This window comes from Erpetoichthys calabaricus, chromosome 1 (genome assembly GCF_900747795.2).
Source record: "Erpetoichthys calabaricus chromosome 1, fErpCal1.3, whole genome shotgun sequence".
Classification (NCBI taxonomy): Eukaryota; Metazoa; Chordata; class Cladistia; order Polypteriformes; family Polypteridae; genus Erpetoichthys; species Erpetoichthys calabaricus.
Window position 1 is genome coordinate 22,263,943 of NC_041394.2, and position 15,280 is coordinate 22,279,222.

Below are 15,280 nucleotides of genomic sequence, written 5' to 3' on the forward strand. Positions count from 1 at the left end.
AAAAGTTGTTTTATTTAATAGAGAGAAAGAAACAAAATTCAATCACGGGCAGTTATACGTCGCGTTGATGCATATGTAACAATTCCCATGAAAATAACAATCTGTTTAAATTGTACATCTGCATCCCCATGCGCGAGTGGCAGAACCGCAAAGTGGCTAGCATGTAGTGCCGGCCAGGGGCTTGGTCAGCGAAGCCCCTTAGTAAATAAATAAATAAATGATGCACACAGAGTATTTTGCTATGTGCATTCGTTTCACCCTCTCGCCCGACGTCGATGCCATTCTGTGCTACGCATGCTGGGATTCGACGTCACATCAATGAGAACTGAAAGTCCTCGTAGCAAAGAACCACAAACTAAACAGCAGCCAAACGTGACTTCACAAAAGAGTCGGGAGGTAGCGCCTTGCTCCAATTTTATTTTGATTTTATGAAGTTTGAGTGAAACTGAAAAGAAGCAAATTATAAATAATTAACCAATTTAAAATAAACAATATAACTTAGCTATATACTTCTCCAATTAACTTAACATAATACTTAGAGGCTTTGCTTCGACGGGACTAAAACACTCACTAATCGTGAAACATTCTGTCTAACTACTGACTTCCTGTAATTCTATTTCCGCTTCCTTACAACTATTTACGTGAATATTCATAAGGTTATATTAATATTCCTTTGAACAACACACAGCTATTCTGCGAGGCACAACAGAGGGTCTACCTATAGCAGGGGTCTCCAACTCCAGTCCTGGAGGTGCCGCAGTGGCTGCAGGTTTTCATTCTAAACCCTCAAACCACCTACACCTGAACACCAGCAAAACCAAGGAGCCGGTGGTGGATTTTAGGAGGCCCAGACCCCTCATGGACCCCGTGATCATCAGAGGTGACTGTGTGCAGAAGGTGCAGACCTATAAATACCTGGGAGTGCAGCTGGATGATAAATTGGACTGGACTGCCAATACTGATGCTCTGTGTAAGAAAGGACAGAGCCGGCTATACTTCCTTAGAAGGCTGGCATCCTTCAACATCTGCAATAAGATGCTGCAGATGTTCTATCAGACGGTTGTGGCGAGCGCCCTCTTCTACACGGTGGTGTGCTGGGGAGGCAGCATAAAGAAGAAGGACGCCTCACACCTGGACAAACTGGTGAGGAAGGCAAGCTCTACTGTAGGCACAGAGCTAGACAGTTTGACATCTGTGGCAGAGCGACAGGTGCTGAGCAGACTCCTGTCAATTATGGAGAATCCACTGAACAGGATCATCTCCAGACAGAGGAGCAGCTTCAGCGACAGACTGCTGTCAATGTCCTCCTCCACTGACAGACTGAGGAGATTGTTCCTCCCAACACACTATGCGACTCTTCAATTCCAAACGTTCACATTATACAAAGTTATTGTCTGTTTTTACCTACATTTTTATTACTCTTTAATATTGTTTTTTTTTTGTATCAGTAAGGTGCTGCTGGAGTATGTGAATTTCCCCTTGGGATTAATAAAGTATCTATCTATCTATCTATCTATCTATCTATCTATCTATCTATATCTATCTATCTATCTATCTATCTATCTATCTATCTATCTATCTATCTATCTATCTCGTGCCTTTCACATGGTACTATCTATCTATCTATCTATCTATCTATCTATCTATCTATCTATCTATCTATCTATCTATCTATCTATCTATCTATCTATCTATCTCGTGCCTTTCACATGGTACTATCTATCTATCTATCTATTTTCTTAATTAGTGACCAGATTTTGCTGCTAATTAACTCTTTGCCTTAATTTTAATTGATGCATATCTTAAGACTCGGGCTTCTTAACTCTTTCAGGGCTGATGTCAACTTTTGTTGAAATTCGGGGGTAGAGGATGGTAATCAGCTGCAAACTGCGACAAAACTCGCCCCTACATTTTAAGTTTGACTTTCTTTGCTAGAAGGAAAGTTAAGCAGCTTTGTTGATTTAACCTCGATTCCCTGCGTGAGTAGCAAACAACCTCAAAAATGGCATTGAGATCAGGTGAGAGTCTAAATACGTCATAGATGTTTTACATATTATCGCTGAATTGGACTCTGACTTGTCAGACTTGGAATTTGATGCAAGTGATTAGAAGATGGACATCGAATATGAAAGTGAGGTACCAGCATCAGCTGATCAGTCCCCAGTTGATCGTGGTGTTGAACACGTTTGTGTACTGATGCGCATACACTAACGTTCGCCTGGGAGGACCACCACTTATGATGACAAGACCATATTGCGTCACACTGCAACTGCCGCCACCACCCACCGGCTGTGTGAAGGCAGCCAGCCCACCGTGCATTCCTGCTGGCCATTGAGGTGCCCCAGCGCAGCCACAGCCTCCAGAGAGGCCAAACATGTGCCAACAGCAACCACAGCATGCAGCAACAGATGTTTTATGTTGCTTTCTGTCTGAAACCATTACTTTGTGTGCGTTTCAGAAAAGAGTTAATGATTTTTTTTATATGTACCAACACATAAACAACAACCTGCGTCCATCACACAATAACTGATCGTAAAGAAAGGGTGAAGGCCTCCTCAGTAATGTCGATCTGCTCCGGTCCACAAAACATTTTGACGGCCAGCGCTCTTAAAAAAGAAAAATCAACAATTTTGGAAATGTCTGCCGTGGCAGAATGAGCGCCATGGAATTAAATAATGGGTTTAATTAGCAACGAGAATTGGCTTCAAATTAAGAAACTGAATGAAGGTTGGAGTTTGAGGCCCCAACTTAGTTGGTCATCTGTTGGCTCACTTCACATCAAATTTATGTTTAGGTGCCGTTTAAGGAAAAAAAGAATCAATTCAGCAGTCAGAGTCTCAAGAAAAATCAATGAAAATAAAGGGAAATAGTCAACTAGAAGCAAAAACTGGTCACTAATTAAGAAAAGAGTTAGAATGAAAACTTGCAGCCACAGTAGCTCTACGGGACTGGAGTTGGAGACCCCTGACTTATAACGTAATGTTGAGTTTTATCGACGTTTACAGCTGATTATCGCCCTCAACCCCTGCTGTGTCGACATCCGCCCTGAAGGAGTGAAGTGGGCACTCTTTAAATGTCTTGCCCGCTCTGTACAGTACGGATACACAGTATGGATCCCCTTGCTGGTTTCCACAGTTTACAACCTTGAATCACAGTGGACTGAAGTTTGGCTTCGATGTCAAAAGTGAAAATCGATCTGCAAAGAGTACCGTAGTCTAAATCAAAGTGAGTGGCACATGAAGAATTTCTGGGTGGCACGTGAGCGAGCTCAATAAAAAAAAAAAAGAGGGGGGCAGAAGTGAGAACCAAACCCACTCCCCCCGCCCCCGCCCCCACACATACACACGCACACTTTGTGTAAGACTGCAGTTACACCTACAGCCAAGTAGCCCTTCCAGGTTGAGGCTTGTGGGCGCCCTTTTACTTTAATTCTTTGAGGGCTGAATATCTTTTTCCAAAAAACGTAGTTTTCTGAAAAGCACACAATGCACTAGTTTCACACATAAATGACATAAAACGTCTGTCGCTATATGCTGTGGCTGCTGTTGGTGCCTGTTCGGCATCTCTGGCAGCAGTGGCTGCACAGGGTCGGCTCAATGGCCAGCAGGAATGCATGGCAGGACAGCCACCTCTCTGCCTTTGCACAGCAGGTGGGTGACAGTGGCAATCGCTGTGTGATGCAATATGGTTTGTACCTCTTGTCATCATAAGTGCTGGTCCTCCTAGGCAAACGCTGCAGTAAGCATATCAGCTACACAAACGTGTTCAGCACCACCATCAACTGGGGACCAATAGACTGATGCTGGTACCTCAATTTCATTTTTGATCTCCATCTCCAGATCACTTGCATCAAACTCGGAGTCCGAGAAGTCAGTCTGATTCAGTGATAATACAGAAAACATCCATGGAGTATTTTACTTTAGTCTCACCAGACGTTGATGCCATTTTTGAGGTTGTTTGCACACGCAGGGAATCAAGGTCAAATCAACAAAGCTACATAACTTTCCTTCAAGCAAACAGAGTCGAACTAAAAAGTAAGGGCGAGTTTTGTCTCAGTTTACAGCCAATTACCATCCTCTACCCCTGAATTTTGACAAAAGTCAACATCAGCCCTGAAAGAGTTAAACTGCCACAGCGTTTAACTCGATAAACGGGTGCAATCGCACAAAACTTTCAATGCACAAAACAAAACCGGCTTTTCTTACTGCCTTTGGTATAGGAGACAGTAGGGTGAAATGACACCTTTTATTGGCTAACTAAATAGATTAGAAATGCAAGCTTTCGAGGCAGCTAAGACCCCTTCATCAGGCACGGTGGTTACTTAGCTGCCTCGAATGGTTGCATTTCTAATCTTTGTAGTTAGCCAATAAAGGTGTCATTTCACCCTACTGTCTCCTGTATCGATCTACGGCTAACACGGTACAACACTCTACTGTTATGCCTTTGGTATGGGGTCATCGACTTAGAAATCAAACAGTACGACTCCTGCACACTTTTGAGTGAGCGATGCTGCCCACGTGCCCAGCCCAATCAGCTGTCAGATGATTTTTTGCTTCTCGATTCGCCCCACGCTCCATTTTTCTAGGACCTGGGAAACTAAAATTAGAAACAAATTAAACCCTCAAAAACATCTGAAAATGGTAGCGTGAGCATCCTACTACTGTTTTGTTGTGGTCATCGGCTGCCTTGAATGCTGACCTGCACACTTCAGCCGTGCTACACTGGCTTGGGCTGGCAGGACGTTCAGCAGGGTATCAAATTGAGATCGACTCTCGCAGCTTTTTGGTGGTCCTGACCAGTGCAGGATTTGCATATAAGCTACACAAGCTATAGCTTAGGGCCCCCAAAACAAATTGTCCGAGTGAGCAATTGTCATATATACTTAAATATACTACAGCATTATTTGTCCCAATCAGGCCCGGCCTTAGGCATAGGCAAAGTAGGGTCCGGGGAGCCCCGGATCGACTCCTTGGTCTAATTTTCACGTATTTCACAGAGCTTCCAGGGGGGCGGAGGGCCCCTGGACCCCCCTTTCGCCTAGGGCCCCATAATACCTAAGACCGGGCCTGGTCCTGACTTGACTCGTCTCATCCGCTAGTAAAGGCCTCTGCTATGGAGACACTAAATGAGTAGCGCTGTGTGGTTTGGGTGATTTGAAGGGAAGGGATCACAAAGATGGATAAATACACACTTAACAAAAGCTGAAGATGCTCGTTACTCACGGACATAGCCAAGATGTTTTTAAATAAGCACGAGGCTGCCAGCTCATGGCTCCTGCACCCTGTTGTAGCCTCCTCTGTGCCGTTTCCCTGCACTGCCCTCATTTGCTCTCGCGCACTCCACTTGATCGATTACCGACTGACCAGCTCAGATGTCCTGCCTTGGGCCTGTTGTTGCTGAGGTAGCTAAAAGGTCATCACAGCCCTGGTGCTGCAAAAGAAAAATCCAGAAACTGAACGGATGAAATGAAGGCGAGTTGAGAGCAGTTTACACGTCATCAGTAAATGGCACACTGTCGACTTGCCAATGTGCCTTCATTTATTGGAGCGTTTGGAGAGCAGACTGGCACTCCCTTAACCTTAAGTCGGCTGGCCTCAGTAGCAGCACCTGACCACACAGCCCAGCCTGCACACCGCCCTCTGGCAGGACGTATGGTTGGCCATCTTGGCTTCGCTTTGGATCCAGCTGCTTTAGTTGCTGGTTACTGTCCCTAAGTGCGCCAAGCTCCCAGAGCTGATACTTAAGGCTCTTGCCCTGCTTTGCCAGCAGGTAAACCTCCTGCACTGCCTCCATTGGGGGCCAATTGGGACCGGGGATTCCTTTTGGCAGGTAAAACAGCCCTTCTACAAGGCTTTCTGTCCGGAATGATCCTTGCAGTTTGTTTGTGTTCACTCCCAGCAAGACTCCTGTAAGAGAAACATAAGTAGCCATTAGTTCAAGATGAAGGTGCCGGCCCGAGTCTGAATCAAAAATGTAATGACAGGCTCAAGATTGAGGATCTGGGTTGACCGTATTCTTTCCAGTGGCAGGATCAAAGCTGGCTCTTCACATGCTGGGCTTCCTTCAAGGCCTGGGGGCTTACTTAGCGTACGTACACCAATCATTTTGCACCTTGCGCCAGCAAAACGGGACCCACCCCTCATTTAAGGGGCAGCTTTTATACCAACTGGCCGTGAGTCAGCCTCACAGATGTGTTGTCGTAGTTAAATAAGTCTTTCTGTAATGTAGCATCACCGCGTGACAAAGCGGGTTGGCTCCACACTCCTGGAAACCAGTTTTGGGAACCCCTTAAACTACGGATGGGCTGTAGCAAGTGAGGACACACACCGTCGGCAATGGATGGGCGTAAAGTGCAGGTGCTTTTATTCAATGTGTCTCACTCAAAAACAGTGCACTGCTCTTTCTCCTTAATAAATACGTAATAACTTCCAATAAGTATCATCAACCCCGGTGTCCACGGTGAAGGTTTTCCAAATTCAGTAGTTTAAAATCAAAGTCGGGATTCTCTTGTAACATTCCCAGATGCGAGGCATCCGTGCTGCACCCCTCTTTCATTTCTCCGTCCTCCTGCCTCTCCCCCTGATTGACCTCCATCTCCCCTCTCTCTCTCTTTCTCTGTCTCCATCAGCCCAGCATGGGGGTCCATCGTTGTCTCCCCGGTTCACTCTTCTCTGGTCTTGCAGTCGCACACCTGGCACTGCACTTGTAGATTGTTTGAAGTGGCTCAGAAGGCACAGGCAGCAGCCCAGCTAAAAACAGAGACATACGCTTCTTTCACACGAGTCACCTTGTACACCAAAAGACGCACAGGTCTGAGTGATCGATTCTAACAGCGAGGCATTCTAAAGCAACATAGGGTAGATAGATCTCCTTGCCATGGCTCCAGGGCACTCGACTGTTTACAGGGTGTTAATAAAGTAACATTATCACACCTACTTATTATGGACCCTTAATAATTCTTACATTGAAGATGTCTGAAATGACGACAACTCACTCTAGAGCTGGCCACCCAGCAAAACTGAACAATTTGGAGAGAAGGGCCTTGGTGAGAGAGGTGACCACAAACCTGGCGATCACTCTGGCAGAGAACCTGGGTGGAGATGGGAGAAACTTCCAGAAGGACAACCACCACTGCAATACTCCACATCCGGACTTGGTGGCAGGGTGGCCAGACAACATATAAAAGCCTGCATGGAGTTCGGAAAAAGGCACGTAATGTTAAGTGGTCAATAAATGCCAAGCGACCTGTGTGGTACTAACAAGAGCACATAAAGTTAAGTGGTCAATAAATGCCAAGCGACCTGTGTGGTACTAACAAGAGCACATAAAGTTAAGTGGTCAATAAATGCCAAGCCACCTGTGTGGCACTAACAACAGCACATAAAGTTAAGTGGTCAATAAATGCCAAGCCTCTTGTGTGGCACTAACAAGATCATGTAAAGTTAAGTGGTCTATAAATGCCAAGCCTCCTGTGTGGCACTAACAACAGCACATAAGTTAATTGGTAAATAAATGCCAAGCCACCTGTGTGGCACTAACAAGATCATGTAAAGTTAAGTGGTCAATAAATGCCAAGCCACCTGTGTGGCACTAACAAGAGCACATAAAGTTAAGTGGTCAATAAATGCCAAGCCACCTGTGTGGCACTAACAAGAGCACATAAAGTTAAGTGGTCAATAAATGCCAAGCCTCCTGTGTGGTACTAACAAGATCATGTAAAGTTAAGTGGTCAATAAATGCCAAGCCTCCTGTGTGGCACTAACAACAGCACATAAAGTTAATTGGTAAATAAATGCCAAGCCACCTGTGTGGCACTAACAACAGCACATAAAGTTAAGTGGTCAATAAATGCCAAGCCTCTTGTGTGGCACTAACAACAGCACATAAAGTTAAGTGGTCAATAAATGCCAAGCCTCTTGTGTGGCACTAACAAGATCATGTAAAGTTAAGTGGTCTATAAATGCCAAGCCTCCTGTGTGGCACTAACAACAGCACATAAAGTTAATTGGTAAATAAATGCCAAGCCACCTGTGTGGCACTAACAAGATCATGTAAAGTTAAGTGGTCAATAAATGCCAAGCCACCTGTGTGGCACTAACAACAGCACATAAAGTTAAGTGGTCAATAAATGCCAAGCCACCTGTGTGGCACTAACAACAGCACATAAAGTTAATTGGTAAATAAATGCCAAGCCACCTGTGTGGCACTAACAAGATCATGTAAAGTTAAGTGGTCAATAAATGCCAAGCCTCCTGTGTGGCACTAACAACAGCACATAAAGTTAATTGGTCAATAAATGCCAAGCCACCTGTGTGGCACTAACAAGATCATGTAAACTTAAGTGGTCAATAAATGCCAAGCCACCTGTGTGGCACTAACAAGATCATGTAAAGTTAAGTGGTCAATAAATGCCAAGCCACCTGTGTGGCACTAACAAGATCATGTAAAGTTAAGTGGTCAATAAATGCCAAGCCACCTGTGTGGCACTAACAAGAGCACATAAAGTTAAGTGGTCAATAAATGCCAACCCTCCTGTGTGGCACTAACAAGAGCACATAAAGTTAAGTGGTCAATAAATGCCAAGCCACCTGTGTGGCACTAACAAGAGCACATAAAGTTAAGTGGTCAATAAATGCCAACCCTCCTGTGTGGCACTACCAAGAGCACATAAAGTTAAGTGGTCAATAAATGCCAAGCCACCTGTGTGGCACTAACACATTTTTTTTCAGCTTAGCCTCACTTGTCATGTTTATGTGCCACCTCACTATACTGTAAGCTCTTGATGAATGCAATGGCCTTAACTATGTTCACCAGAAGTTAGAAAATGTACGCCTGGCACAAAGTCAGTTGTGTTCCAGTGTGAATGGAGGAGCATGTTTAATTATTTATTTATATTTTAATATATTTTTTTTGCTTCATCTAGCAGGCAGATATCATACTTTTGTTTCCTAAATGTTTCCATAACAAAGAGTCATTTCAAAAATACCAGTAATAATGGAATGGCATTATGTGTATTAGCAGAGTACCTGAAGTCCATGTTTTTTAATGGCATTTTGGTTGCACAGAATGTTTCTCTGTTTTAAGATAGAAGATTTAAAAAAAAAAGTGTCAATGCTTTTAAAATGGCACATTTTCAAATTTCAAACATTGGTACGGCAGGCACTATTGGGCAATCTCAGCAAAATCAAAACATTTCCAAGAACTTTTGATGAAGAATAACACTAAATGATAACTTGGATTCCAGTGGACTGATTACCTTTTCACGTGGACATACAGACAGACAGACAGAATGTGGGCGCTTTACACATTTTATACGAGCACGACTAATAAATGACTACAAACAGTTACAGATCGGAAATGACTCACTCATCATGCACACTGACCTGACGCTGCAGCCCAGTGAGCCCTGTGCCCATTCCTCTGACATGGTTCATGGTTGAAGTCTTCATCATAGCTTAGATGGTAGAGTTAAGGATCAAAAATAAATGCAAAAAAGGCAATAAAATAAGCCCAAACCCCAAACACCCTTGGGGGAATGGTTAAATAAAACGATACGGAATAAGAACAGGTAAGCCAGCGACAAGATGGTGGACAATTTTTTCACTAATCTCTGTTTCTGCTCCCCAAGACATCAGATGTGCCTGACAGTGGTACAGCTCTTCTGCCAAGAGAGCCATGTTGGAAGCTGTAGAGACAAAAGAAATATATATAAATACTGGGGGGCTTCGCTCACCAACCCCCTGGCCTGCGCTATGCACCAGCCACTTCATCTCTCTGCCGCACACGTATGTGGATTTCACTTTCACCAAACACCAAATCTACAAGTTAAAGTTAAAAGCCAATCTCTTTTCGCTGTTCTGTTATTTCCGTTTGTTTGCACTAATGCAATCTTTTCTGTAATGTTTTTGGGACTTTTGAATTTTCGTACTTCCATTATCTCCACCCTGCTCTGCATGTGTATCATGCCAATGTTTTTGAACCTCTTTACAACGTTCTACTTTGTCATCTACTCTTTGTCTTTTATTTCCGGCCCCGGTTGTGGTTAAATCTCTTGGCACAAAGTCTCGTCTCGCGGGACTTGAAAGTATCTCACTGAAAAAGTCACGTCTCGTCCCAGGATTTTTTTATTATAATCGAGAGATATAAAAAGAGTCCCCAACATTTCACAAAGACAGCAGCGGAGCTCTCTGAACAGCCCAGATTACACCTCCACTGGTAAGCGTTCTTTGTTCTTCTTCTGTTCTTTTAACACATGACCTGCACAAGGACCCTTTTTTTACAGTCTTATCTGAGCTACGTTTGAGCCTGCTATGCTGAAGGAGAAGCAAAGTGTGCAATACTTTGAGAACTTTACTGGCCAGGTTAGCAGCCACAGCCATCAACACCTCACGATAGAGGAGCGGACAGCGTTACCACGAGGGTGAGAATTGTTTAGTGATATTTGTTATGCGGCCCAATTGGAAAATGGCAAATCAAGTCTCTAGGGCTTTCGTTTGTTTTAGATGTTAAAGGCAACAGGATTGTGGGTAAGGGTCAAACCATGAATAAAAAAGAGTAAGCAAAATACATTGTCGACAGAGAAAGACAAAAAAGATCTTATATATTAAATTCTAGTTTAATGAGGAAAATGCGATTTGTTTTTCTGTGTACCTGAAAACATTTCCCCTTGGGCTGTGTATCCTCTCTTTACAGCTGTATGAACAATCGTCTCTAAAGTGACACTGCCTTCTGGGTTCAGGCGATGTCCGGCCATCCACAATGCCACGAGTCCACATCTGCAGAGCAATTAAGACATCGTTATGTAAATACGGCAAAGGCCACCTGACGATACACAATTGGAACTCTGGGGGGGAAACGTTGATTGTGCTACTCACTGAGGTCCATCTTGGATTAGAGACGGCACGTATTTATTAAACAGCAGCCATTCCAGATCTTTTCTGAAACTGAAAGAGAAGCATGACATTCTTTGATCAATACTTGGCCATAAAAGTGCAAACATTCTCGGTACAACAACAATTTATTTCTTGTATAGCCCAAAATCACATAAGGAGTGCCGCAAAGGGCTTTAACGGGTCCTGTTTTTTGACAGCTCCCCCAGCCTCGACTCCCTAAGAAGACAAGAAATAAACTACCCTTGTAGGGAAAAAAAAATGGAAGACGTCTTGAGAAAGGCAATTCAAAGAGAGACCTGGGCATGTAACGGGTGTGAAAAACTGGGCTCACTACAACACACACAACAAAACACCAGTAATCCTCTCCACGGAGCTATCTATCATGGCCACCTCAGGAATACAACACAATAGTGCAATAGTAATGGTGCGAACGACAAAGCCAAATGCAACAATACAGTAGTGACCAAAAGGTTTGGCAGTGACACAGATGTCATGTTTTGCAGAATTTGCGGCTTCAGTTTTTGTGGTGGCAATTCACATTGTTTCTATATTATTGTGCAGAGTGATCAGATGCATATTAAAGAGCTTTATTAGCATACAAAGTTAACTTTATCACAAAAAACCCATTTTCATTTACTGGCAGAAAATGATCAGCTAAAAGTGTCCAGCAAGCACCAGGGCCGTCTCCTCCTGAGGAGTCAGCTACAGAACTGTGTTGGCACCAGTGGCGGACCGTGCATTTCACACCTAGGCCTTCAGTAGTGCTCCGTCTGAATCAACCCGCCCCTCAAAAACTAATTTATGGTTATAAAAACCATCTTAATATGCACAAATACAGTATAAAGAGCCGTTGCATCGCAGATAGATAACTCCTGTAGCCACAATAAATGCCTTTATTGAATAGACAAACCAGGGGTGAACAAGTTCCTTTCTACTGCAGGTACAGCCCGCGACACACATAAAAAACATCAATAATAACTCATAAACTTGCAATATTATTTAGGAAAATCGCAACATTTTACTCACCAAAAATTCGGATTATTTGTAAACAAAATCCATCCTCCTCTCTTTCCTCAAAAACAGTTCAATTACTCTGTCGTACAGATTATCTGTGCGCTTCAGTTCCATCACGAAGTCCCTTTCTATCGCCATCGAAGCTAATGCTGAAAGTCCAACCTGCCCTGTCGTATTTCTGGCATAAGTTTTAATTCACTTTAGGGCTGAAAATGTCCACTTGACAGAAGCAGTGGACACGGAATGCTCACCGCCAAACATACCAATGTGTACAGCTGCCCCATGATGCTCTCATTCAGATTTTTATATTACACCATCCTATCCAATCAACGGGTCTGAATACGGTGACGTTGCCGTACGCCTGCTAGAGGGCCCTAGTGAAACCAACTCAAAATCTGATTGGTTGAAGCAACAGTTTAATCGGCATTTATTTTGTGTTAGAGGGCCTGCAGAACGGATTGTGAAGGCCTCCTGGCAGACTTCTTTGACTTTGACCCTGCCTGGCAACAAATGATGGCTGAAATGTGATTGGTTAAATGCTTTAATACGAAAATACATGTCTGGAAGCAGGCGCAGCACAACCATCGGAAAAACTATGAAAGGAAGCAGACAGACTATTTGGAATTATTTAATAAGTATTCATGGACAAAATATAATTAATATAAGTTTATGATTCAGATATTTTTTTAGGCCAGCAGAGAAGACCTTGCAGGCCCTGACGGCCTGCCACTGGTTGGCACCTGTGCAGAGGTTGCTCAGTGTTGGCAGCAGGTGGGTGTGAGTGAGGTGAAGTCTTTTGGACAACAGCCTCATGTCAAGAAGGGCAGCAAAGAAGCCACTCATTTCCAAGAAAAACATCAAGGACAGACTGAAATTCTGCAGGACGTACAAGGATTGGACAGCGGAAGACGGGTGCAAAGTTATTGTTTTCAGATTAATTCTTCTTCCGACTGTTTGGGACATCTGGAAAATCTATTGTCTGGAGAAGGAAAAGGTGAACGCTACCATGAGTCCTATGTTGTGCCTGAGACAATCCATGTGTGGGATTGCTTCTCCTCCAAGGGAGTGGGCCCACTCACAATTCTGCCCAAAAACACTGTCATAAATAAAGAATGGTATCATAACGTCCTCCAAGAGCAACCTCTCCTGATAATCCAGGCACAATTTGGTGATGATCTGTGTATTGTGTATTGTATCTGTGATGGAGCACCATGGCACAAGGCAAAAGTGATAACAAAGTGGCTCAGAGATCATAACATTGAAAGTTTGGATCCATGGCCAGGAAACTCCCCGGATCTTAATCCCAATGAGAACCCGTGGTCAATTCTCAAAAAGCATGTGGACAAGCAGAAGTCCACAGATTGTGATCAACTCCAAGCACTAAACACGCAAGAATAGATCATCATCACTCAGGATTTGCAGAAGTTATGAAGAAGAAGGGTCAACAATGAAAATATTGACTTTCTTGCATAAATTTGATGTACTTGCCAATAAAAGTCTTTGAAACTTATGAAATGTTCTTCAATTTACCATAGAAACAAAAAAATAATAATCTGAAAATGTTGAAGCAATAAAGTTTTCAAAACACAACGTTTGTGTCACTGCCAGATCTTTTGGACACTACTGTAGATTTTATCACTCACTAAATGTGGAGCCATCACAGATGAGGATACGGATTTGTTCAGAGTCTTGGAGACCTCAGCCAACAAGCTGCCAAACCAACCCAACTGGCCATTCCACAGCTGAGACAGTGCTGGGCCAGCCAAACTGTCTTCTAAAAACTTTTCACATAATGCTGTGCAGTAAAGCTCAAGCAGAACAAGCCTTCTATAAGTAAAAGACATTCTGGAGGTCGGAAGCCAATGAAGTTCTCCTCAGGCTTGGGCTCAACTGGTTAATACCACCTGCACTTCAGAAGAGGTCTTCCACCTGAAGCTAAGCATGTTTGGGCCTGGCCAGGATTTGGATGGGAGACCAGTCAGGAAACACTTGGGTTGCTGATGGAAGAGGTGTTGGTTAGGCCAGCAGGGGGCGCTTATGCTGTGGTCTGTGTGTGGATCCCGGTGCAGTGATGGGGACACTGTGCCATACGAATAGCACTGTCCTTCAGATAAGACATAAAACCAGGACCTTGATTCTATGTCATCATAAAAGATCCTCTTCGTAGGGTGTATCCCAATATTCTGGCTAAATTTCCCACCACGGCCTACTCATTCTGGCCCCCTAATTATCCCCTGGTACAAAACATGGCTGGTGTCACATCATCCAGGTGGGTACTACACGTTAGTGGTGGTTGAAGTGGCTCTCCACTGACTGAAGCACTTAGAGTAGTGAGAAAAGAGCTATATAAAAGTAAAGTATTATTATTATTAATGTGACTACATGACTAGAAATCACAAGGGATGACAAATAAGACGAGTTCTTGATGACTTTCTGGTACAGTTTCATATTTCCAATGTTTTGGGAGTTTGCCCCTTTTTCTGACAACACATCACATGCTGTCCGGTGCTGTAGGAATGCTTTCCAGGTATGGCATAATCAGCTGCAATATCAGCCTGCTTTTCTCTTTTACATTCTACTGTGGTACATAAAACAAGTGCCATCAGACAGACGAACTTCTCTTATGTTTGCAAGCTTCAAAACACTTGTGTTCTTCATTCCTTGCATACGCATTGTACGAGGTGAGACACAAAAATAACTGGACTGGGCTTGGGGCTTTCCTGGAAAACCAACTGGAGGTCGGCTGGATGTGAGTCATGGAACTATATGCCCTCCTACATGCCCTCTCAAAGAGCTGACCGGCTAGGCATATCCTGTGAATAGCCCAGTCAGTATTTGCACAACAATTGCTATACAAGTGGCCGCGATAATGTCGGGTGAAAAAAAATCGAACAGCGAATCAACATCAAATTTCTCATGAATTTTCTCATTTTCCGTAAAGCAGTTTTTGACTGACAAAAACATTCCTGTCCTCGATCATCCTCCCTATTCAGCTCCCTGTGATTTTTACTTGTGTGACCTGAAGGGAACACATTTTTCTTCAATGGATGAAGTGAAGACAGAAACGGCGAGCCTGTTGAAGAGCTTCAAGTAAGAAGACTTCCAGCACTGTTTCCATCAATGGAAGATACGTATGGAGCGGTGCAGAGATCAGGAGGGGGATTATTTAGAAGGTGACAAGGTTTAGAATGCTGTAAGTCATCAATAAATATATATATATTTTTACCAATCCAGTTATTTTTGTGTCTCACCTCGTACATTCAAGTGAACGCTCACTGGTTGTCCGCTCTTCCACACACACAGACTTTCCCAATGACGAAAGACAAAATTAACCCTGCTTGTTTTTGTCAGGACAAGTCGCAGATTGGTTGGAC

General features: G+C 43.6%; 1 protein-coding gene and 1 long non-coding RNA gene across 4 annotated transcripts in view; both read right to left on the bottom strand.

The window, feature by feature from the left end:
• Positions 1–5,486: 5,486 nt before the first annotated feature.
• LOC114647608 (UPF0692 protein C19orf54 homolog) overlaps positions 5,487–15,280 on the bottom strand; it is a 33,071-nt gene continuing 23,277 nt past the window's right edge. The window contains exons 4-8 of the mRNA XM_028796217.2: positions 10,875–10,943; positions 10,651–10,775; positions 9,556–9,685; positions 9,384–9,454; positions 5,487–5,906 (exon numbers count right to left, since the gene is read on the bottom strand). Of these exons, the coding sequence (XP_028652050.2) occupies positions 5,539–5,906; positions 9,384–9,454; positions 9,556–9,685; positions 10,651–10,775; positions 10,875–10,943 (763 nt within the window). The 3' untranslated portion in view covers positions 5,487–5,538. The remainder of the gene's footprint in view (positions 5,907–9,383; positions 9,455–9,555; positions 9,686–10,650; positions 10,776–10,874; positions 10,944–15,280) is intronic.
• LOC127529766 (uncharacterized) lies at positions 5,964–9,116 on the bottom strand. 3 transcript variants are annotated; one of them, XR_007936371.1, is made up of 3 exons: positions 8,365–9,116; positions 7,525–7,692; positions 5,964–7,245 (listed from the first exon to the last, which is right to left on the bottom strand). It is a non-coding gene; the product is annotated as an uncharacterized LOC127529766 (long non-coding RNA). The 3 variants fall into 3 exon arrangements; XR_007936370.1 differs by lacking the exon at positions 5,964–7,245 and adding an exon at positions 7,281–7,357 and having other exon boundaries at positions 8,309–9,116; XR_007936369.1 differs by lacking the exon at positions 5,964–7,245 and adding an exon at positions 7,286–7,357 and having other exon boundaries at positions 8,365–9,115.